Here is a 25,559-nt window from a genome sequence, read left to right on the forward strand (position 1 = left end):
GCCGCATTATGTAATAATGTAATACATTTTCAATTCATTATGTAATAACGCCGCATTTTGTAAGCCACTAAGCAGTTAGCGTTAGGGCAAGATAGTAGGGTATACCCTGGAGCCTACCTGGAGGGTTGAAGTCCTAGGGTTAAGGTTAGGTGTTTAGTCCAGAGCCCTGAATGGGGGTTAGGTTTAGGGATAAGTCACTAAGTGGTTAGAGTTAGGGCATGGTAATTGGGTAGGATATACCCTGGAGCCCACACTAAGTCCCATGGTTAGGGTTATTACATAATGCGGTGTTATTACATAATGTGGCATTACAGGGACCAACACAGTGAACAAAGACTCAGGCCTAGCAAGCTTTGCAGAAGTCTGTTTTCTTAGTTAAAACAGTTTTGAAATTTCAAACAAGGAAGCAGGAAGCCCCATGCACGCATTTTCCCAGTAGCCCTTGAAGCACTTCACACCAAGGTGTGAAAAGGCCACAGTCTCCTCTCTGATTGGAGTAAAACCCCAGAGTTCCTTATGATGTGGCTCAGGTAATAAAAGCCCCTGTGACCATCTTGGGTTCAGCTCTATGCTCCCCGCTCCACCTGAAAGTTTGACAGTCAGCAGTGTGCTGGTAGAATAAAGAGTTTTCCTCCTTCCTTTGATGTCATCTAGACAGGAGTGGTGGAGAAATCTTGCCAGTATCTGAATGACGCACAACTCTTCTCCTTCACACTAATCAGACTCTAATCACAAGTGATCACAAGTAAGAGGCTTTGTTTGGGCAGAAATTGCTGTAGGAAGTGTTTCATGTGCATTTGTTGAAAGCTGCAATCGTTATCGTAATCGTATCTTATTGCCTATGTATTGTTGATTTTCTTTGCTGTATCCATTTATGTCCAGTACAGTACCTTCACTTACATAAACAGTAGTGTGACTGCCGTAGAGTCAAACTCCTGCCAATCCACTGGCTTTTCAAGAATAGGGTTTCTTTTTGATGGGTAAAGAAACTTTTTTCTGGTTCTTATTTAGAATAAAAATGGAAAAATAAAGATTTTTTAAAATGATTTAAAAACTTTTACTCATCTGCTTTATCACAATGTAAAAGAAAATCCCCTTGTAATTTCATTTTAATCAGAATCACTTCATTGTTTTATATCTGATCCAGAACCTAAAAGCACTCAGATCCTAACAGAAGAGCTAATCCAAACATGAAACTAAAAGCAGTATTACTGCTTTGTTTCTGTGCAGCTGATCAAACACAGCGCCGCTCCCCGGCTCTCAGTGTTTCACCTTCATCCTACCTGCCCCCCAGGCACAGCCGTCCACACACCCCCCTCTGTCACTGACGCCGGGCTATCCCTGCCCTCCATGTCTGGCTCGCTTACCAGCACTCAGTGAAGCGAAGAAAACACAAATGTCCAGGCTCTCCCCCATCCTCCCTCCACCATCCTCCCCCTCAGTGACCAACCAACCCCCAACATGTCTGTTCTCCTCTGTCCTGAACCGTCACGACACCGCTGATCCAGTCATGAGCTGCATTATTGGATTTTAGTCTTTAACTTATACTACAGAGCAATTTTGGTTATTAGGGGATTACACGAATACACACACACACATATACACACACATACTCACACACAATGGTATTAATAACAAAATAAAAGACAGGATAGAGGGATTAACATGTATGAGCTGCATATTTTGTATTTTCCATTATTTCCATCTTATTTCTTCTTTAGTGTCACTTTTTTGTGCTAAATTTGTGAATAACATCCTGCACATCCAGTTGGAATTATGACTTTATAAACGTCCATGGTTCCAACTCTTCTCAAGAGAGCCTTTTTTCAGGATTTTTTCTGCACATTTTCAGCAGTTTAGCTGCTATGACAGGAGTGCATTATGCCCATACACCAATATGTTCTGTAGTTGTGCAGTCTATGGCCGTTGCATGGGCTTTGTCATGGATATAAGTAATTATTAACTGATGTAGTAATTCAATTACTCCTGCCAGTATATAGCACTTAACTGACTTGATTTGGGCTTTTTAGGCTGATTTTTTTCTTTTATTTGAGCCATATCGGCCTGCTGTTCAAAGTTTCCACCATATATTGAAGGGAGGCCAATGTTTTGTTTTAGCTGCTATCTTTTATGCCAGTATTCACAATTTTATATCATTATTGATACAGATAAGCAAATAAAGTTCCGACCGAAAACTTCAGTACCTCAAATACATTTTAAGATTCACAGAATCAGGATGAACAAAGAACAAGACTTCAGCTGACATAGGTCTGTTAGAGCTTAGCTTGACCCGCAGATGCAGGTGCGCGAGTGGAGCTGCTGAGACATGTTACATGTGTATGATTGGTCTCCAAAGTCACATGACCCAGACAGGCAGTGAAGGCAACACAGCCTGGAGGAGAGAAACAGGAAAGCAGTCGGGGAGAAGATGTATTTCAGAGTACTCATTTGGTATTGATACTTTGTCAGAGTAATCAATACCAAAATGGTACCTTGTAAGTATTGATATATCATAATTTAGCATCAATACACCCACCACTAGTTCCCAGGTGCCAGCAGTTTTATACTTACAGCAAATCAGAGCTAGAGTAAGGCAGGAAGGGAGGGGAGATGTCAGCTCCAAGCACTCACCAACATGAAGGGAAGCGTTTACAAAAAGACAATGTGAGCCGGAAAAATTAAACACATGTCTGGAAAGCAACAGCAAAAACCATTACCAGGCAAAATGAAGCGTATGTTTCCAAGTGTTTTCTGTGGCACACAGTGGACTGACAGTTAACAACATGCTTCTGTCACTCACACTGAAGTGGCTTCTCAGCTCAGAAGAGCCAAACTGAGGAGTCACAGTTCTTTATTCCCCAAACATCTCTTTTTAAACATTTTTGATGGGAGTTCCTTCCACGAGGCATCACAGATCTTCATAAACTTCATGAATCATGAGCGATTTCCAGGCTGTCAGTCCGTGAGCTCCACTGGGTTTGAGAGAGGCAGCAGCAGGTTGAGTCTTCAGGGTGGCATTTTTTAAAAATTGTGATCCAAGTTCAATCTGAAAAACAGCTATCGTTGTGAAAAAAATGTGTATTTTTCATGATTACTTAAAAGCCATTGTTTGTGCACAGAAAAAGCTACTCAGTGACATTAAATAGAGCTAATGTAATCTGTCCCATTCTGACCCTGATGATTATCTGACTCTCAATCAGTCTGTCCCGTGGCACCCAGAGGAGCGCAAGAAAGGTGGCAACCCCAGTGCCATGCCACAGTGGCACGCAGCAAACACATATCCAGTCTGAAAGAGGGGCTATCAAATATTTAAAGAAAAATTAGTAGAGTTGAGACGAGTCGAGGTGGCACCACATTCTGAAAAAACACCATTAAAGAGTAAGAAGTCCAGGACAGACGGACCACCAACCCCAAAGAAGAGAGTGGTTTGACAAATCTGGGTACTTAAGTCCATTATCCTCTGTTTCAATCATCATATAAACAAATAAGTACGCTGCTCATGTTACAGTCTCTTACAGGAGCGTTTGATTGTCGGATCCTGGATCATGTAGCAGGATATCCAACCACAGCTGAGTCCCGTTGATGACCTTGTGTTTTATACTCTTTTGGCCTTGCTGCTCTGACCAAAATCAAAGGTGTACTTGGGCGAAAATGTCACCAGACATGATCACATTAAGACTTTGAACGAGAACAGAGAATGGTGGTAATAAAAACTAGGAAGATTGGACACTGGCAGTAATTTGAGGAAAAGGAGAAAGAGGTCATAGAAAGGCAAAAAAGAAGGAGAGAGTAATTATGGAGTGAACGAGGAGGGAAAATGAAGATGACAACAGAGACAGCAGGGGGTCGGTGGAGATAACAGCAGAAGAAAAAGAAGACGGGGAGATTGACCGAGAGAATATTAAAATAGAGAGAGAAAAGAGGCGAACAAAAACGGAGTCCAAAAAAATTAGATGAGGGGAGAAACACTCGGTTTCAACCCGTGACAGTAAAATGGGACTCCTCGAAGACAGAGACACAGTTTCCCATTATCCCGCCTCTCTCACCAGCCAGCCGCCATGCAAATAGAGCCAGGATGGAGCCGGCGTCTGCATAACAGGAGGAGACAGCGAGCCTGATGCCTAATAATGTGGAGCATCTCGCAGAGGGATTAGACACAGCGACGAGGAGGAGAGACAGGTGGTGGGGGGAGAGGAACCCTCGCCGAGCTTACAGCAGATTTGATTCTGTGAACGGGGAGGAACCTTTACAGGTGTACGCAGCAGGCCGCCACACCTCACAGCATCTCCAGGCAAACACCCAAAGACGTGTTTCTGTTTCTGAGCTGATGATGCTCTCTGTGAGCAACCAGACAACCAAATGTTGTCTGAATTTTCATTTCTGAATGGAATCAATTTGTGTTTGACTTTTATCCTTAATCATCCAACAACAGAGGAAAATCTCTGTTTAAGGAAAGCAGTGTGACCCTGTTTATACCTCACCCATGCTGGGTATTTGGATATCAAGAAGTTATCTGCCATGAAAGTATTGTAGTTCACTTCATTTATAAAAGCATCATTTACTGGTTAAACATTATGCAAAAAAGCCAAAATGAAGAGGTCAAAGTTTCTGCCAACATTAAACTGGCCAGGTGTTTGGCTTTGACTACCCATCAGCAGCACACAGCAAAAGAACAAATCTACATTTCAAAAGTCAGATCTGTTCGGTCAAGAAATCCTTTAAATCAGGGGTGTTCAAACTATGGCCCAGGGGCCAAATGAGGCCCTTGGCCCATTTTTAATTGGCCTGGAGCAAATTATAAAACATAAATGAAAATGGCCCTCAGTAGAACCTGAAGCTCATGCTTGGCTGTAGTTCTTATTGACAGCAAGTATAGTTTTGTTAACTCTGGGGGCTCGTCCGGGATAGTAAGACAAAACTACACCTGTCTGTCAATAAGAAAACAGAATAAAATTCCAGCATGTGAGGATGGTATAAATTTATGTGGATTAGCGTATGTTTGAGTTTCAACACTAGGCAGTGCTATCCTGCTAATTATGTAAACAAACATTTTGACAGGACAATTCATTAATGTGCTTTTTATCGTGATATAAACTTTGAGCATATAGTATCAAGTAGTGCATCTTTACCTGAATTTGACCTGACTGACTAACTTTGATAGCATAAAAGGAAGGTATCCTTAACATTTTTCACATGTGGCCTTTAACGGAAAAGTTTGGACATCACTGCCTTAAATAGAACCCGTCTTAAAAAGCAACCATCTTTATGGCCATCTAAACAACTTCAAGAACAGATGAGAAATATCATTCGTCATTTACATCTATCAGTCTGGAAAGGGCTACAAAGCCATTTCAAAGGCTTTGGGACACAAGAGAACCATGATGAGAGCCATTATCCACAAATGGAGAAAACCTAGAACATTTGTGAACCTTCCCATGAGTGGTCAGCCTACCAAAAGTACTCCAAAAGCACATCAATGACTCGTCCAGGAGGTCCCAAAAGAACCCAGAACATCTGAAGACCTGCAGCCCTCTCTTGATTCGGTTAAGGTCAGTGTTCATGAGTGTTGGGAGTTTCTTTTTAAATTCATTAACGCCATTACTATCACGGAGAATTTAAAGTTCGGATCAGGAGATCCACATCCATTTCCTGAGAGGGCGGAGTCAGGGGCGGAGTCAGACAGCTCAGTAACATTTAAAGCCACATACATAGAAACAGCTTGTTCTGAGCAGGGCTGAAACAGAGGGGTTTTTAGACATGCAAAAATGCAAGATTTTTTCAGGAACAAACTTCACAGGCATGTTTTGGGAACATCTGAGACCATTATAAATTTGTCTTAAAATCATAATTTAAAAACAGCACTATGTATTCACTTGGGTTATCTTTGTCTTTCAGAGGAGAATGCCAGTTAACGGTGAATGTGAAATCTCCAGATGTGATTTTTTTGTACTTTTTTGAGCAGTCTTTCTCTGCGTCTTCACATGAAACATCAAAGTTGCACCAATGAAACAGGAAATGAGTCACAGCTCCTTTCAGGTTCATTTGAGGCTCAAACAAACATTAAATCACATAACTCCTTCTTTGGACAGTTTGGGCTATTTGGTTTGATCTGCAGCATTTCCACCATGAGAAATGAACCAAATTCTATTTTGTTTGCAGAACAAGAGGCAAGTCATGTGCAAATATCCCCTTGGTTAATGGATTAAAGTTGAAGACAATGCTTGTGTGCTGTAAATATTTCCAACAGGCAGCAGTAAGAAGGAATTATAAACGCTGTCATTTGAACTCAGCTTATGCAGACGTCAGCAGCGAGTACAAACCCGGTTTACTGAGAAAAAAAGGAGAAGCTCGTTCTTTTGAAAACTGATCCACAGCGACTGTTGTTCACTTTGCATCACAAAACTGTCTCACAGTGTGTCTGCATACGGCGCTATGACAAACTGCACACATAGACAAACACAGCAGAAAAACACAAAGCCAGACACTCACTTTTTTCTTTCTCCTTCAATTAAGGTTGGCTTAATTACTCGCTTAATCCAAGCACCCTCAGTGAGAAAGCATTACAAAAGAGACACTGAACACAGACAAGCAAACACATTAGAGCTCTCGAACACTCACAGAGCGAGCGGCGCTTTTCATACAGGCGGAAAAGGAAAGATTTGGAAAAGGCTGTACCTTTGCTTTTAGCTAGAGGAGGAGCAGGTGAAGGCAGAAGAGAGGATCCAAAGTCATCCAGAGAGACGGAGAAGAAGAAAAGGAAAGAGACAAGATGTAAGTTCAGACTCCAAAACATTTCAATGTATATTTAAATACACATTATAGGATTTATCATTGCACTGGAGCAGCTAAAGTGCAACTTTACATCACAAAACACACTGAATATCATGCAAACACAATAAGAATGGACTTCTCATTGTTAAAACACTGCACACAAAGGCAGAAAACACAAACTACACAAGTGGTTGTAGGGGAAAAATAAGGTTTAACATTAAGGCTGAACAGTTTGGGAATTGCGATGTTTTAAACCCAATATTGCGATTGCCATTTAATACACAATTATTTTTAAGTTCCTCATCTCATGTTTTTTCCAACAAAAACAAACAGTAATTCATTCTAAACTATAACCAACACAATATTAGATTAAACTAGGGCAGAATAATTTGAAAAAATATCTAATTCTGATGATTTTGACTCATTTTGCAGACTGGATATGAACTGCTGTATTAAAGGGAATGATCATTTTATATAATGGTCATAAGAAAATTGAAGAAAATAGGATTATTGTTGAACACTATTATGAAAATATGCTACTAGAATTAACTTGAAAAGTAGAATTATTTTACAGATATTTTCTGTGAATTTACAGTGTTAAACTTCTAGCATGGTTTATCAAAGAGCTGTTAAAAGATACCTTTTTTAAATCTTGGTTAATCGCTCAATTATGATAGTTAATCATGACTAATCATATTTTCAACCACATTTGGAAAATTCAAATATTTTGCATGTAAATAATGTTTAAAACCAAGTGAAGAAATTTATCAGATTATGTTGTGAGTTTAAGTTAATAACATAAATGTATGATTTTCACCCCTTAAGGCCTGTTGTATCATATTTGATACATACTTTTATGATACCTCTATCTAATTAATATGATCAATAAATTATATAAAAAAAAAACTTCTGAATACAATCTGATAAATGATAAAAACTCCCTCAAGTAGATTATCAGTTACCAAAAACACCTAATGTATCAAATGAGATACAAAAAATATATATGTTAAATTTTATGGAAACTTGGATTTTTTTGGATTTCAGTGGAAAGTTCAATAATTATTTCAGTCCCAAAAAATTTGAATTTTCTGGCTAAAATTTGTGTTTGCAGGCTTTTTATTTGGTTAATATTTAAATTTATATTTAAATGAGTACTGCATGCCAGTGTTAATCTTGGCAGCTGTTTTTAATTTTAATCTTAGTCTCTGTCTTAAATGTCTTTTGGTTTTAGTCACATTTTAGTCATTTTTAACCTTTAAAGTTTAAGTCTAGCCGATGAAAACTCTAAAACATTTTAGACTAGTTTTAGTCCATAAAAAGTCCCCACATTTATGTCTGAACTTTTAGTCCAAGTATTTATTCTCTTGCCTGAATCTGGAACGAAACCATGGTAGTGTGTCCTCTGCCAAACCTGGGGTCCCTGCTTTCTAAAGCTGAGAGGCAGAACAGCGACAGATGCATGGTATATTGACAGATTTTGAATGTCCAACGAAAACAAAACTACATTTTAGTCTGGTTTTTAGTCATCTTGACGAAAACTAAACTTAGTTTTAGTCATCAAAGATCTGTTTTTGGCTCGTCTTAGTCGAGTTTTTCTCATGGAAAAACGTCTGTCAACGAAAAATTTTAGTCGTAGTTTTAATCAACAGAATTAACACTGATGTAGTTTACATACAGTATTCTAGAATTAGCTTTAGCTTTAGCTAAGGTAGATAAAGCAAGCCATCATTTGTGTAACTACTTCTAAAATGCATCTATACATAATTTAATCTTGGATTAGACCTCTTATCTTTTTCTCTGTTTAATTTCTGAAATGTTGCTTAGTCTGTAGTGTTTGCAATGTAGTTTTTTATGAATGTAACTGCCAGACTTTGGTTATTTTTGTTTATTGTCTTGTCTGAATCTGGAACCAAGTCATGGTAGTGTGGTCTTTGCAGCCTGCCAAACCTGGGGTCCCTGCTTTCTACAGCTGAGAGGCAGAATAGCTACAGATGCATTGTTTTTTTGTTCGATTTACCCATACTGGAAAAATATCACGGATTTTGAAAGTCAGACGAAAACCAAAATACATTTTAGTCTAGTTTTAGTCATCTTGATGAAAACTAAACTTTCTTTTTGTCAGTTTTAGTCATCACAGATTCGTTTTTGTTGGTCTTAGTCTAGTTTTTGTCACGGCTGAAACCGCTGCCATGCCAAAGAACCCCACTGGGCATTAGCCTCTAATGGGGATCCCACTCTTGCCACTTGTTTTGAATTTTTTTGTACACAATGATGGCAGATATCGAAAAAAAATGTACATAAAATATTTCCTATTTCCTTAGCAGTTTTCCAGTATTAAGAAGAGACATGCACTTTTTAGGAACTTGCTGATATATTAGTAACACCCATGGTAACTACTTGATTCTGATTGGTTAGAGTTATGTGGGTTTAGTTTAAAGGAAAGATTTGCATAAAAGTAAAACGTTTTTTGATTTGCACCCCCTGGAGGGGTCAGGACCTCCACTTTGAGAAACAGCTAAGAGATCCAAAGTGCTTATTCTGACCAACACACTGTTTAACACTGTTAGATGCTGAGAAGTATGCAGGAGTGCATGTACAAAATGACTAACTGAATGCCTGTTTGAACTGGTTTATGTGACAGCTTTAGCACTTTCACAGTTTGATCTTTCTGTGTACGTAACCCAGTAAGGTTTACTGTTAAGCTGTGAGATTTTTACAGCAAACTGTTGTTGTTGTGGTTTTATGTTGTTATTTTATTTCTTAAGGCAGGGGTACTTAACTTCCTGTTTGGGTAGAAATGTCTTAACTGTATAAAACATAAACTTCTGGTAGACCAAACTACACTGCTCTTTAAAAAAAGCCTCATCAGATCAGTGTTTACACAACCGCTTAACAGTGCTTTGTCTTGTCACATCAAATGTGTAGTCGTGTTTTCTCCTTGCATAACAGAAAAGAAAATACATTTGCATTGTTATAATTTCATTGCATCAACAGTTGAAATTAACGGTATATTCCACACCAACACACAAACATGCAGCTACATGCATCGACCACAAACATCACAGGAAGTGAGAGGAGGAAAGCAGCGTACCTTGTTCTGCCATCATGTGTGCCAGGCCTTCAGGATGGAAGACAGGGAAGAGAGGAGGACAGAGGACTCTTAGTTTCAATACTCAGAGGTATTGTGATGAAACATGTTTTTCCAGGAGGAAATCATGACATCAAATCACACAGACACACAAAAGCTTCCTGTGGCTCAGCAGGAGGCTTTAAGAGAAGAAAAACTGACATGGTGGTAGAAGTCAAAGTCTGCTTTAAACTGGAAATCTCTCTTAAACCCCAATTAGCCAAAATGAACATTAAAAACTGCGTTTATACCAAACTGCCTTCTTTTAATGAGGAGCTCTTTAAAATGCACTTTGTTCTCAAGCTAATCTCCAGCTGATCTGTCTGTTCTGTAGTTTCATAGCTGTTTTATGGAGCTCTTTTTCTTTCTAAAGATGCAGAGAGGCTTGAAACAGGCCAAAATATCCCCAGACTTTACCCAGGGGTTGAAGCTACCTGTCAGGTAGAAAAAATCTACTAAAAATCTACTAAAGTCTCTCAAAAACATTTTAGTCTAGTCCAAAAGTCCTCACATTTAAGTCTTAACTTTTATTCCAAGCATTTATTCTTTTCCCTGAATCTGGAATCAAACCACTGTAGTGTGGTCTCTGCCCCCTGCCAAACCTGGGGTCCCTGCGTTCTACAGCTGAGAGGCAGAAGAGTGACAGATGCGTGGTGTTTTGACAGATATGACAGATTTTAAATTTTCAATGAAAACTAAACTACATTTTAGTCTGGTTTCAGTCATCTTGACGAAAACTAAACTTTGTTTTAGTCATCAAAGATCTGTTTTTGTTGGTCTTAGTCGAGTTTTTCCATGGAAAAAAGGCTGTCGACGAACAATTTCAGTCATAGTTTTAGTCAACACAATCAACACTGATGTAGTTTACACTCAGTATGCTAGCGTTAGCTTCAGTGAAAGCTAAGGTTGCTAAAGCCAGGTGTACACTGTGGGATTTTCCTGGGATTCAGCCACGAATTTAGAGTGGCACGACTCACTTTGAAGTCGGTCCGACTTTCAGTCGGATCAGGCGTCCTCTGTTGTGCTGTGTACAGGGTGGTACGACGGCCGACCACAGCCCGACTACGACCCCACGACCTGCTACCGACTGGTCGGGAGGATTTCTGGAATGTTTGATATTTTGGTCGTACGACTCCAGACACTTCACAGTCAGAGCAGAAACGTGAGCAGAATAAAAAACTTTGGGGGATTGTCGTCCTTTGTAAACTGTCAGACAATGTCTTGAATTACCATGACAATGGCTGGAATGACTTTCTGATGCACCCCGCTATGATAAAGGAAATAAACAAGCAGGAAATATTCCTATCCATTGACCTGCAGCTGACACAGATGGTGAAGCTGTTTGTGTGTGTGGGACAGAGAGAGATAGTGGGAGAGTTATAGGGGGGAGAGAGAGAGGGAAAATGACTGGAGACACTTCACCCTGAGTGTGTGAGTGTTTTGAAAAAGGAAACTCAGTGGATTTCCGTCACAGTCCACAGTCGCACAGCGTGAGCACTCAGGTTGTGCACGGCCGTCGAATAGTAGACTGTGAGCACACAACTCATGCGCGCTGGTTGTGTGTCATAAGCGATTTAGTCGTACAGTATGAGATGACATTCTGCCTCGACTGTCGTATGGTCGGCTTGAAATCGCACAGTGTATACCCGGCTTAAAGAAAGACACCAGTCGTGTAACTACTTCTAAAATGGGTCGATACACAATTCAGTCTTGGATTAGACCTCTGATCTTTTTCTCTGTTTTATTTCTGAAATGTTGCTTAGTAATGTTTGCAATGTATTTTTTTTCATGACTGTAACTGAAAGACTTTGTTTATGAATTAAGCTGAAAATTTAAAACAATGATGGCACTTCTTTTCTGAAATAGAAAGCATCTCAGATTAATGTTGTCAGAGATGAAAGGTCTGCAACCAGACAATGTTGTTTTTTTTGCCCCACTGACCACAATCCCCAATGCCTGATATACTTCAAAATTAAATATTACCACACCATTTCTATACTGCCACACTTTATCTTGATATCTGACACTCTTCCTGCTCTTTAACTGTCATACTGACTTGCTTTCTTCTCTTATTTCAGCAGCACATAGCTAGAAAATCAGCGCTACTTATCAAACCTACTCCTAAATACGGATCGGAGTGATTTGGAGCATGCTTTTTTGTTTCCTTGGTTCAGGAAATCCTGCTGAAATTATCTCTATATGACGAAACAACCCTGAACAGTGATTATTTAAAGCAGCATGCAGATATCCTAACTGACCTGACACACTACCCTGATAATAAATCTCCACGTGTTCAGCAGCAGGAGCCTCATATTACAGAATCACAGACCGCGTTTGAATCACCCTGCTAGTCCTTTGAACAGCTGAGCAAAAACACCGCGGTCATCACGTGTCATATTAAGATCATTTTAATCATGAAACTCACCTGGTGTATTGTTGCTGACCTCTGGAAGAAGGAGAGAGAGAAACAAAAAGCAAACAAAAGCAGCGTTAGAAACACTCTTTGCACTTGCATGTTGACTGTCATGCAAAATATCACACACTTCATGTTGCATACAGAGGGCTGGCAGAGGGCACAGCCATGTGTATGTGCTTTAAAATGCAAAAGGTTTTAATGATGAGGGGTTAAAATATCATAGGAAAATTATCATATACAGGAGAGAAATATCTGGTGTGGGATATTTCCTTTCAGGGAGACTTTCAGGTTCTAAATCACAGAAATGTGCAAAAAGACATAAAACATCCTTTAGCTTGTAGCTTTTATTAACAGGCAGCAAGAACAAACATGAAGGCTCGGAGCACCTCGGTTAAATGTTTGCAGTCAGACCCATGTAAACCCTCAGTGGTGCTGGCATGAAATCTGTGTAGTTTGTTAAAAAATAATGCAGCTTCTTGCATCAGAAACCAAGGACTCCTCTGAGAACCATGAATATCCACAGCCAAACTTCAGGGTAACTGAATCCTGGCACCAACTGGGGGTTAGGTTACGTTACCTGATTTGTACCTGGAGGTGGATTTGTTTTACGGTAAGTAAGTCGGCCTCCTTTTACTCACACAATCAACAGCACAAGATAAGACAAAGTGACTCAAGACTAAAAGGTAAATGGGAACTGGAATGATCCCTTAGGCCGTCAGAGGAGGATCTGGGTATTTTTAAAAACAAGAATTGTAAATATCATCAGTTCAGTTTATTCTATCATTCCAGATTCAAGAAATAAACATCGAAACACAATGTTTCTGAGAAAATAAAACGCTTAAAACCTAACATTTACTGTGGTTTAAGTGAAAAAGAACAGTAATTTTGCCCAATCAAAATGTTCCGTTTCAACTGTTGCTAGGCAGAACACAGTTCAATAAGAGAATATGTATAAAAGCCATGATGGCATTGCCAATCTGAAACAGGCATATTGGTAGGCAAGTTTGTTATTCTGACCTAAGATAAATACAAATGAAATAAATAATTATAAGTCATAAATAACAATTAAGTACACTGCATCAGCAAACTCTATGTTAAAGCAAACACATATCAAAATGACATACAGTGCTTAACAAATGTATTAGACCACCCTAACCCTAGCCAAAGTAAGGTTTATGCCACAGCTGCCCTAAATTAACAGCATTGGTAATTACCAAAATCATTTTTTATGTTTCTGCAATGGTTAATACACCAATATGTAGAAGCTCTTTAAATTATAGTCAAATTATAGTTATTTACTTGCATTCCTGAACTGAAAATTAGTTTTAGAGGTTGAATGTTATGCTTGATTCATTTCTGACTTCTCAGAGAAGCCCAGTGAGCCGGCTCAAATTTGGGTGAATTCAGTTTGAAATTCCTCATTCCTGTTCAAAATGGTAAAACATGGAGAGCTCACTGAAAAAGAAAGAGTCCGCATTAAAGCACTTCATGATGCTGGATAGTCTCTGAGACAAATATGACAGGTGGTCTAAAAAATTTGTTAAGCACTGTAGGTTTGCTATAACTTCTGTTTGGTTGTTTTTGATTTCTCTCTGTTTGGCCTGGACGTTGTGACATAATTTTGCTTTAAGTATCTGTTTCTAAAGGTGGTGTTTAAATTATGTTATCATGATTACAAAATACTTTTTTGAAAGTAAACTCGCATGCAGCACAGATCAATGAGAAGGTATTTCCTTGAAGCTAACACCTGAACAAAGCAAAAATCAGACAATGCTCATGATGAAAACCTCTGTTATTCTTTGTTTTTATAAATATATTTGGCCTTTAGTATTTCACACTCACAGGGCTGAAGTAGTTGTAAAATTAAGTGTAAGGTAATTGAGTTGAGATGCATTAAATGTTCTTAGCGAGCTCTAATTGGCCGTGTTAGACTGTTAATGTGAACACAAGCAGATGGAAGTCAATCAGATATGCATTAGATATTAATTCACTTCAAACCGAACACGCAGAGAGTCAGCTGAGCTCCAGCGAGGAGCAGGCTGGTCACACGGTCATCCGGGAGAGAGTGAGTGTGTGTGTGTGGGTGTGTGTGTGGGTGTGTGTGTGTGTGTGTGTGTAAATGTTTGCGTTGGGATAATCTTGCTAAAGCTTTAATTCCTCTGTGTCTTTTCTGCACCAGTTGATTATTTAGAGATTTCTGCAGCGTTGAACTCTGGACTCAAACACAGACAGAAGAGCAACTCTTGACAGAAGGAGATTAGAGCAGATTAAATGTGTGTGCACTCACACCACTGGACTTTTTTTTTTTTTTGCAGTATTTGTGAGGATATTGTTTCGTTTTAAACGGCTGTAGCAAGGACGTTGTGTGTACATTTTGCACACAAATCCAAAAATAAAAAACATCTGTGGACTATTAGTGTCACAGAAGTCGCTCCAGACTTTCCCAGTACTCTGTTTCATTGAAATGTTTCCCTACATAACTGAAAAAATCCCATGAGGGTTCAGTTTAAATATTCTTGCACAGCCTCATAATCCTAACCCTTATTTTTTGTTGTTGTATAGTCTTTTTTTTCTGTTCTAGAAATAAAACTGTATTTTAACCCCTGTCCTGCCTGACAGTAACAGCAGACAGACTCAAGACACACAGTCATGTCATGGGATATTCCACATCCATCTTGGTAACACCCCATACATGATGTTTGATGAAGGACATTCATTTCAGGCACCTCAGAGCTACAAAATCAGTGGAGCCAGATGGTAAATAAACATAACAACACATTAAACACATTGACAACTCAGCACAAACTTAACACTTAAATCGAATTAAGTGGAGCTGAGGGTGTCTGTGCTTCCTTCCACAGTTTTTTCTGGGTGGTAAATTCATCCAAATTGTTTAGATGATACTGAAAGAATTAAGTAAGAAATGTGTGTACATTTTATCTACAATACATAGTTTTCTAACAAAACTGTTCTGATACTAATAAACTTAATAAACTGCCCAGAAACAATGGGTATGTACAAGGGGCGTTCGTGACATGGTGTGTTCTCTGTTGTTGGATTAATTGGGCAGGGTGTGCTTTTACCCACTCAGCAAAAATTAGTTGAAAAGACGTTAAAAAAACGTCTCCACCTACATCTAAACAACGTGTAGATGTAATTGAAAAGCGAAAGGTGAAAAGCCGTAATTGTCAGGTTGCTGAGTAGACATCTCTAAATTCTGATAAAACTGATGCTAAAGCAGCATCCACACTAATGTTTCCACCATGATTGCACCGGCCACTTCTCACTGCTTGCTTACATCACGACTCCGCCGCGCCTGAAAGTACTGCCCCTGGACGCTGATTGGTCCTGTCACTTTCTAACCGGGCCCAGACTGATCAGATGGGAGCTTTGAAAGATGGATTTTCCAGTGATAAACATAGAAATGGGTGAATGCATGTGCTTTGCAAGGTTATATTTTATTCACAATAGAACATAAATAATTTTTCAGGTGTTGAAGCTGAGATATTTTACCATTTCAAAAAAAAATATCAGAATATTTTGAATTTGATGGTAGTAACACATAAAAAAGCAGGGATAGGGCAACAAAGACAGCTGGATAAGCATTTTGCAACTAATTAGGTTAATTGGCTACAGCTCAGTTCCCCAACGTAAAATTGTGACGACTCTATCGCCATCTAAAGTACATAATATCATCAAAAGATTTAAAGAATCTGGAGAAATCTTTGTGCACAAGGGAGAAGGTCAAAGGTCAATATTGGATGCTTGTAATCCTGCATTAAACACAGACACGATTCTGTCCTAGAAATCACTGCATGGGCTCAGGAACACTTGCAGAAATTATTGTCTGTCAACACAGTTCGCTGCAAAGAAGCCATATGTGAACACAAACCACAAGTGGCACAGTCTTCTCTGAGATAAAGCTCATTTAAAATGGACTGAGGCAAAATGGAAAACTGTTCTGTGGTCAGACGAATCAAAATTTTAAATTCTGTTGGAAACTACAGGCGTCATGTCCTGTGGATTAAAGAGGAGAGGGGCCATCCAGATCGTCATGTGACTCTATAGTCTGCATCTCTGATGGTGTTGGGTTATATAAGTGCCTATGGCGTGGGCAGCTTACACATCTTCAAAAGCACTATCAATGCTAAAAAGTATATAGAGGTTATGCAGCAAAATATGCTCCCATCTAGACAATTTATTGGACCCTGTCCTAACTTTTTAGAGATGTGCTGCTGCCATTAAATTCAAAATAAGCAAATATTTTTCATGAAATGGTGAAATGGTGAAAATGAAAATCTGATATGCTGTTTATGGTCTGTTGTGAATGAAATTCTGAGATTTGCATCATTGAACTTTTTTTTTATTTACATTTTACACAGTGTCCCAACTTTTTTGGAACCGGGTTGTAAAAACAGCAGAGATGAGTGGTTTAATGCTTGTTTTCTGTTTTGCCTTACTCTGGTGATCTTTACTCCTGGACAAGTTTGTCATGCCTCCATCTATGTGTCACCCATAAAGCTGATCTACAGAAGCGGGCAAGTGTTGAAGCTCTGACGAACACTTTTGGTGGTACTATTCTTCTTGTGTTTGTGTCTTCTTTTTCTTCGTTTGTTCTTTACTAGTGGTTGGCCAACAGTTCCAAACAAAACCATCACATGGACTGGTTTACCTTTATCTCCACCCAGACGTATTGGTGCACCAAACCATGCCTTGCAATGAGTGTTTGTTAGTATTTCTGCACCTCTATCATGGATGGAGCTGCCATAGCTGAACAGTCTGGAGTAAAAACGAGCGTTCAGATCGATGTTGTGGAACTATAGAAGAGCTACTCCTAACCACTGGGGAGAGAGTAGATAAAAAGAAGTAACAACAGGGAGAGAAGAGATTAAGAAATCCATCTTTCACTTCTCTCTCTGCCGCTCCACTTTGACTCTGACTAATCCATCATTCAAAGCTCAATCTCTCTCTCCTGATGATCGGCTGCATTCACTCCCGTCCCTCGTGCTCTCTCATTATTTTGCTCTTTATCTTGACCTACTTCCTTTGACTGTTTACAGCCATCAGGCTTTGGAGTGTTTTTGTGCGGATAGATAGTGAGACGGGGATAAAAAGAAGGCAAACATATTTAATAAGGCTCCACTAAAACAGTCTCAGGTGTGATTCCCAGCGACATTTAACTCACTATAGTAAGGAGGAGCTGGGAGACGTCGTTCTTCATTTACATCCTCCAGCTCCCCGACTCTTCCTCAAATAAAATCCAGATCACCTTTTTTGGGATGACTCATCAGCGCTTTGACAAACTTATTTATTAATCACTGAATGCATAATCTAGGTGTGAGTATGACTCTCTCTTTTAATTCAATAGCAGAAAGGTGAGGCGAGGATAGCGGGGGATTAGAGCCCAAAGTGGATTACTTAAAGGGATGATTCATGATGTGTTGGATAAAGTGGGAGAGCGGCGTGATTAATGGGGGTTTTGAAAATTCTGCCTTCTTTCAGCTCTGCAGGATTGTTTTCTGCACATTATTAACATGAAGGTAAACCTGCATCCCTCAGGATAAAGGATGGAGTCAGGGATTTACTGTTACTCTTTTCATCATCATCCTCTCCATCACCTCCTCTCTGACCGATTGCTCCAGCAGACATGTTTCATGTTGGTACGAACACATGAGCGGCTGCAGGAACAGTCAGGGAGGGCCGCAGCCATCTGCTCCTGTTGGGGAAGTCACGGCGTACAGCTGGTCGACTGTCGGCCGGGTGTCAGCAGACCAGCGATCACACTAAGGCTGACAACACATGAGAGGATTGTTTAAACCTAGCCTTACCTGATTTTAAAGAGACATCAGGACAGTTCTAACTGATCTGAAACACTTTAAACATCCAAACATCCCCGTCCTTGGGACGCATAATAGACTCCTTAATGACAAACTGCAACCTAGTTTTCTAATTTTTGATTTTTTTTTTCTAATTTTCTAGTTTTCAAACCTAGTTTCTGATAATTTCATCCAATCAGATTTATTTAATGAAAAATAGTAGAGTTTGGACCTTAGACATTACGAACTGTGCGACAGATCAAAGAGACCGGACAAAGTAAGCAAGCCTTAAAGGTGAAATGTGTCAAACTTAGCTTAATCTCCTGAATATATAAAATACCTTTTAGAACTTAGAATAAGCTTTTTTCATACATATGGACTCAACCATCCTGGATTTTTATTTATTTATTTATTTATTTTGTAAAAGGACTAGGTAATAACCTGACACGCCAGATGGATGTGTGAAACACATCCATTTGAAAAACCTGCAATACTAAGCGTTTGGGAAAGGGCAGATGATTTGAAAAAAAACCCGTGTGATTCGATGAATATTCTGTGTGTCACATCTTTACGGGCCAATCAGAGCAACAAAACACATGATGTAGCCGCAACTGAGGTGCACGAACCACTGCAACTGTAGACATGTCAGTACACGACTTTTGTCGTTTTGGAAAACAACTCACTGCTGTTCTATGTTCTTCTTTTAACGAAGAAATGTTGTCAGGTTCTGATAAAACCAATGCTTTAGCAGCATCCACACTAAGCTTTTCCGCCATTATTGCCCCGGCTTCTTGCCGCTGCTTGCTTACCACATGACTCTGCGGCGCCTGAAAGTACTGCCCCTCATCGCTGATTGGTCATGTCACTTTCTTTCTGGGCCCAAACGGTTCAGACGGGAGCTTTGCAAGATGGATTCACCAGTAAGAAACACGTAAACGTGAAATCCATCTGCTTTGCAAGGTTAGGGCAAACCCTAATCATAAGAGATTTGATGCATTTAAGAGTAACTGTGACTTCCTGTGAAACAGCAAGATTACAAATTGTGCCCAGTTGTGTCACTTCCTGTTGGTAGTAGGGTTGCTATATTAAAATGATGAAATTAACCTTTAAATATGCAGAGGGGCAGACCTTGATCCTAAATTTAGATGAATTCGCCAGTGAGAAACATGGAAACGGGCAAATCCATCTGCTTCGCAAATTAAATCTTGACAGATTAAAGAACTCTAGTCAAGATTAAATCTTGACTAGAGTTCCCCAAAAGGCATGTGGAAGACTCCGTGGTCAAGTGGGAGAAAGTTCTTTGGTCTGAAACTAAACTGAGACCAAAATGGTGCTTTTAGGCCATCAGGCAGGACGTCATGTTTGGTGGATACCAAACACTGCACATCACCACAAACGCACTATCCTCACTGTGAAGCGCAGTAGTGGCAGCATCATGCTGTGGGGATGCTTCTCAGCAGCTGGTCCTGGAAGACTCGAGGGTAAAATGAATGCGGCATAATATAGAAAAGAGGAGTACTAAATACTTTTATAGCCATACACTGTATGACTGCCTATGTGGCATAAAGCACAAAAAAATTGCAATTTCAAATAAAAGACGAGTCTATATCTGGACTTCTAACTGCTTTAGCAGGCAATTCTCAAAGTATTTTCTGACTTTCTTTTAGGTCAGTGATTCTTTTCAATAACTCAGCAATCCTTCTGCCTTTTTCTTCCTCTGTGACTTCATCAATTGATCTTTAATTTAAGAGAAGAGGAGCTCATAGTCCTGTTTGCACTGCTTTAATCAGATACTCATAAACTGGAAACCTGCTGTAATTTTTAGTTGTTCGGTGTTTAAAAATAGTTATTTATTGCATCTTACTTGAAGAGTAAGATGCAACTCTAGTCAAATTTTCTTGCTCTTTAAGCAGATTTTTTTGACTTATTGTAAATAATTCAGGTTTTTTTGCTTTTAATACCCTGAAGTGAGAGGTTTATCTGGCCTTGTGAAATTAAATTTGGCATGTAACATTTTTAATGTGTTATTTTTCATCCAAAAGCAGACAAAGACACCTGCTCAGATTGGAGTTTTTGTACTGGTGATGTTTAGTTTCTCAGATTAGTGGTGCAGATTCATGTGGTGCTGATTCGTTGAGTCATATTCTCTCCCTGATGTGTTCAGAAAACAGCCATTCCACCAGCCCACCTCTGCCAGCCTCATTAAGCGCGTTATTTATCCCCCAACAATCAACAATCCAAATACTCTGAGGGCTGCTCGACTTTCCTGCTTCCACTCACCTCTCACGCCTCGCAGGACGCAGACAGGGCGAGCGAGCGAGAGAGAGAGAGAGAGAGAGAGAGAGAGCCAGACGTAAATCAACACTGGGAACCGATCCCAATGTGGAGGCTGTAAATCAAGGTTGGGAAAAGAGGCCTATCAGCCTACGAGGGTCAGCCGTGCCCTCACAGAGTCACGCTTCACAGCGCCGAGGAGCTGCAGGGCGGGGAGGAGGTGTGTGTGTGTTTTAGAGAGAGAAGTGTGAGAGAGCGAGGGAGTGGGAGGATGCTGTATGTAGAGATGACTATGGATGTAAAGTTGGATACTTGTACAACATATTCAAATGCCTCTTAACAGCATCAGGACATAAATAGAGGCAGAACATGGCATTATAAAACTGTATCCGGTACTCAAAGAAATCGTGTCATAAAGGTCTGAAACAGTCGTAAATAGAAGCTTGATGTAACTGTGGAAACCCTTTTGAAAAACTGAAACCAGCCATGTTTTATCTGTCCTTTTATTTATTCTTTTGTTTTAACTTACAGTGGATATTCTGCTGTGGACATTCATGGTTCTCAGAAAATGAGTCCTGACATTTTTGTGCAGTTTTACTTCAGAGAAGTCATGCTGACCCATTTCAATCCCCCCAAAATATTTGACAGCTGATTAGGGCCGAACGATTTGCAAAAATAATCTAATTGCCAATTTTTTTTTTCCTTTTTGCCGAATATTGCGATTGCAATTCAAAACGTGATTATTCTTGGGTTAATCTTGTGTATTTTTGACAAATTCAAGCAATAAATAATTCCATAAATAAGACTATGTGTATTGAAAACAACAAATTTATTCCCGAAGCAATTAATCCATAGTAGCATGAATCTGAATATGGGGGTGCAACAAGCTTTAAGCTATAAAGGAGGCGGCTGGGGTGGAGGAGGAGAGGCTGGCTACCAGCTGATCGCAGATGGGGTATGATTTTTGTGAAGTAACACTAAGTTTCATCAATATTAGATGGAATGAGCTAACTAGTTTTGCTTATATTGCAAATGCGATGTAACTTGCTTTGTTTAAGGGCATTATCATTTTTATGTCACTCATTTTAATTCAAAAAAACATACATAAAACACAAAGAGGAGGATTTTGGTAAACCGTTATAGAAAAAGACACTCGAATGTTTGCATAATGTGCATAAAATCTCTGCCACTGCGAAAAAATGATTTATTAAACTGTTATTGTGACATATTTCAAGTTACATCAATATTGCAACTTCTGCAATTTGAAAAGTGCAGCAGGCCTTATTGTGATTTAATCTTGTTGGCGATTAATCGCCCAGCCCACAGCTGATGCACCCATGATTCTGCAGTCAGAACTTTCAGAAAGAGCAACTTCAGCTCTAAGATCCCAAGCATCCAATACTGACCTTCAGCCTTGTCCCTTGCTCGCAGAGACTTCTACAGATTCTCTGAATCTTCTGATGATATTATGGGCTGTAGATTGTGGGATTTTCAAAGTATTTGCAGTTTCACATTGAGGAACATTTTTCTGAAATTATTCCACTATTTTTAATGGTGCACCTCTGCCCGTTTTTACTTCTGAGGGACTCCATTAAATTCAAACTGAGCTCATATTTTCCATGAAATGGTAAAATGTTTTAGCTTCGACCTCTGATATGTTGTTTATGCTCTATTGTAAATAAAATATTGGCTTATGAGATTTACAAATCATTGCATTCTGTCTATTGTTCTCCTTTGACCTCTGCTAAAGCATTTTCGTCAAGAGAGCTGCCACTCACAAGATATTTCCCCTTTTTCTCTCCAGTCCCTTTAGAGATGATTATGATGGTGAAAATCTACGCAGCTTGACCTTCGTTGATGATGATCTTGACCATGTCGATGTGCCTAAATGCATTGGCTGCCATGTGATTGGCTGATTTGCAGTGTTAAGCCGTTGAACTGGATTACCTCATAACAGAATTGTAGTTCCCCATCAGGGCCTACATGAGCTGCTGCAGCCTCCTCTCTCCTCGCCTGATGTCGTGACAAAGCAGCGGCTGAGCTCGCACATTTTCTTACATACTCCACACACCAACAAGTCCTCTGCTGTTCTCAAGTGTCTGCCACGACAGACAAGTCGAGGAGAGACTGAAGCACAGACATTTTTTTTTTTTTTTTTTTTACCCTAGGAGCCCGCTGTGTCAGTTAAATGCCAGCCGGTCCATCAGCTGAGCAAAGGCAAAAACAGCCAAGACACAGAGAGGAGGATAAGCAGCCCCCACCCTTCCCTCCTCTCCTTTATTTCAAACACCGGCAGAGAAAGATAAAAAAGCTAATCTTTAAATTCCAGATCCTGTGGCCTTTTGTCTGCGCCGCGGCGGATTTGGAGTCAGTTCAAATGGGATGCAAATTCCATATTTGTGAGAGGTTATAAGGAGCGCTGGAAAGGCAACATGGAGGGAAAATAAGTGAATAAATACATTAAAACAAATCACCTCTGATCTGAATTCATCAAGGGGAAAAAAGAGTTCAGCGACTTTCTCGTTTAAGTGGTATCGATCATCTTATAAGGAGTGAGATTATTGTGTAGCTGCTGGTTTAGAAAGCCTGGAAAATGAGTATTGATCATGAATAATTAAACACACAGCAATAGTTTTTTAAGGGCAGAGGGAAAAAGCAAAGCAGCCAGACTCAATTGCATGTGCCGACTGCATGTTCATCAATTATACAACAAAAGGCTTTATCACAGAGCGCTCTGAGCTCAGGATTTAACAGGAAATATGGTTTTGAAATACAGTGGGGCTGGGCAATATGTCAAGTTTCAATCAGTCTTTTGAATTTTATTCAGTTTATCAAATTTTAAGCAATATAAAGTTATAATCAATGATACAAGTTTTGAAAAATCTACTCCTTTTTATTCAGTATGTCAAGCTATAATCAATAACATGAGTTGCAATCAATCTGTTGACTTTATTTTTCAATATGTTAAGTTTGATTCAATATAGCAAGTTTGATCAGTCGTTTTCCAAACAAGATTCCTGTCAATGTTCACAATTTATTCAGCAGGCCCACAGATGGAACGCCGTGAAGACCGACTACATAGAAATGTGAAATATTTAGTCTAGATAGAGAATTAACATTTATATCATTCATATCATTGGTTCTGAAAAAATACCACCACATTATAGCTACACCTGAGCTAATCGCTACACCAGCAGCAGCCATTGCTACCAGCTTCTTGCATGACTAAACCCCACTAGTAGCTGCTGCCTCCCTCTCTTGGTCAGATCCAGTCTCAGGCCTGGCACAACTGTTTCAGACTGGAGCTCGCAAGGTGGATTTGCCTGATGGATGACATGGAATCTGGACAGTTCATCTGCTTTGCAAGGTTAAAATTTTGCAAAAACTGCACAGAAACATTGGGAACAAAAAAATTGGAAAGCTAGTTCTTTTTCTCTGTGTTGGTTAAAAATAAAACTGAAGATCATTTAGTTTCAGTATTTTTTGATGCCACTTAAAAAAATGGAGATTTGGGGAGCAGCTGGTTTAAGGCGCTCCCTATGTACGCGTGAGGCTCAGGTTCGAATCCAGCCTGAGGCCCTTTACCGCATGTCTCTCCCCCACTCTTGACCCTGTTTCCGACTCTATCCACTGTCCTCCTTTATCTAATAAAGGCACAAAAATGCCACAAAAAATGGAGATTTGATTATTATGAAACACATGGCATTTAAGAGTATAGAAATTCTGACAACTTCAAAACACAATTATGCCAAACATTTTGTACAATGCTGACATTTAGGAGTTTGCCTGCTATTTATGATATTCAAAAACAAAAAACTAATAAGTATTGGGTGTCTAGGTCTTGTATTTTTACTAGAATTAGATCAGGGTTTGAGTTCTGGTATTGTGACAACCATTTATTTCAAAATGATCAGGATGGGATCGTTGGTTGCCCAGCCCTAGCCTGAATCCACTGCATGTGCTGACTGCATGTTCACCAATTATCACAACAAAAGGCTTTATCACAGAGCGCTCTGTCCTCACGATTTATCAAATCCCAGGAAATCCAAGTTTCTATATAAAGCCAGTGAAAGTAGCTTTTATTTGGCCTGCAGGCAGGAAATACATGAGGGGGGAGCACAGGGCTTCCTTTTAATAAGAATCAATTTTGGTCTGGGTACAGCCGACTGTAGAGCGATTGAAACACAGCTCAGGCAAAATTGTCAGCACAAAAGGATGTGGTATAAAACACCTGCTGTCTTGTGATTGGGTGAAGAAAGCAGGCTCAGGAGGCCCCCTTCTCTCTGCAGGCTTCCTTATCAGTGCCTGCAGGACCGATGTCATTAACCTGCGCCTCGCCGGATAGCAGTGCTTAGATTAGCTTTCTGATTTTGAAGCTCAGACACACACACGCTCACACACACAGCGATAATAGCAATTTCTGAAAGAGGAAAGCAAGCTCACAAAGTCAAACTGCCTCAAAGCCCACGATACTGGTGTTATAACAGAAACAATCGTTGGAATAGAGTCTTATAAAGCCGAGTTAGGTAAGGACGGAGCAACCTTCAACGTGATGATGATGATGGTCATGTACAGCCCTGTAAGGTGACGTGAAAAATGTATTCAGTGTTTACAAAGACACCTCAGAGAAGCCAGTTCTCCTTATTACTGATTTTATTAATTATTTCCTCACTAGAGCTGTGCTGATATTTAAAGACGAAGGCTTCTTCAGTCACATAGGTATCAGCACATTTCTGTTTTGTAGTTGTAGCCTGATGCTACAGTCCTTTAAATCCGTTTTTCTCTAGACATTTTTGCAAATGTATGAAAAAAAGCTGAACTATCCCATTAACATAGATAAGTGTAATAGAGGAAGTAATACTCAGGTGCTTCCCTTTTCTCTTGATTGTTGCTGTGATTTATCTACACCTTGATTGTAGCCCACCTGTGGTAAATTGAATTGATTAGACATGACATGGAAAGGCACACACCTCTCTATAGCAGGCCTCCCAATGCATATCACAGCAAAAATCAATCCATGAAGTCAGGATCTACCTGCAGAGCTCAGAGACAGGATTGTTGTAAGACTACAACAAAATGTCTTCTGCACTGAAAGCTCCCAAGAGTACAGTGGCCTCCATAATTAAATGGCACAGGTTCACTTAGGGCTGAACAA

The 25,559-nt window shown here is 39.7% G+C and overlaps 1 protein-coding gene across 5 annotated transcripts in view; it reads right to left on the reverse strand.

Annotated features, from left to right (window-relative positions):
• nrxn3a (neurexin 3a) overlaps nucleotides 1–25,559 on the reverse strand; it is a 275,340-nt gene that overhangs the window by 217,101 nt on the left and 32,680 nt on the right. For all 5 annotated transcript variants that reach the window (XR_005993299.1, XM_041812741.1, XM_041812742.1 and 2 more), the window contains exons 3-5: nucleotides 12,324–12,344; nucleotides 9,863–9,889; nucleotides 6,676–6,687 (exon numbers count right to left, since the gene is read on the reverse strand). Coding sequence is in view for 4 of the 5 variants with exons in the window: in XM_041812741.1 (XP_041668675.1) it covers nucleotides 6,676–6,687; nucleotides 9,863–9,889; nucleotides 12,324–12,344 (60 nt within the window). In the remaining variant the exon portion in view is untranslated. The remainder of the gene's footprint in view (nucleotides 1–6,675; nucleotides 6,688–9,862; nucleotides 9,890–12,323; nucleotides 12,345–25,559) is intronic.

This window comes from Cheilinus undulatus, linkage group 18, assembly GCF_018320785.1.
Source record: "Cheilinus undulatus linkage group 18, ASM1832078v1, whole genome shotgun sequence".
In the NCBI taxonomy this organism is placed as follows: Eukaryota; Metazoa; Chordata; class Actinopteri; order Labriformes; family Labridae; genus Cheilinus; species Cheilinus undulatus.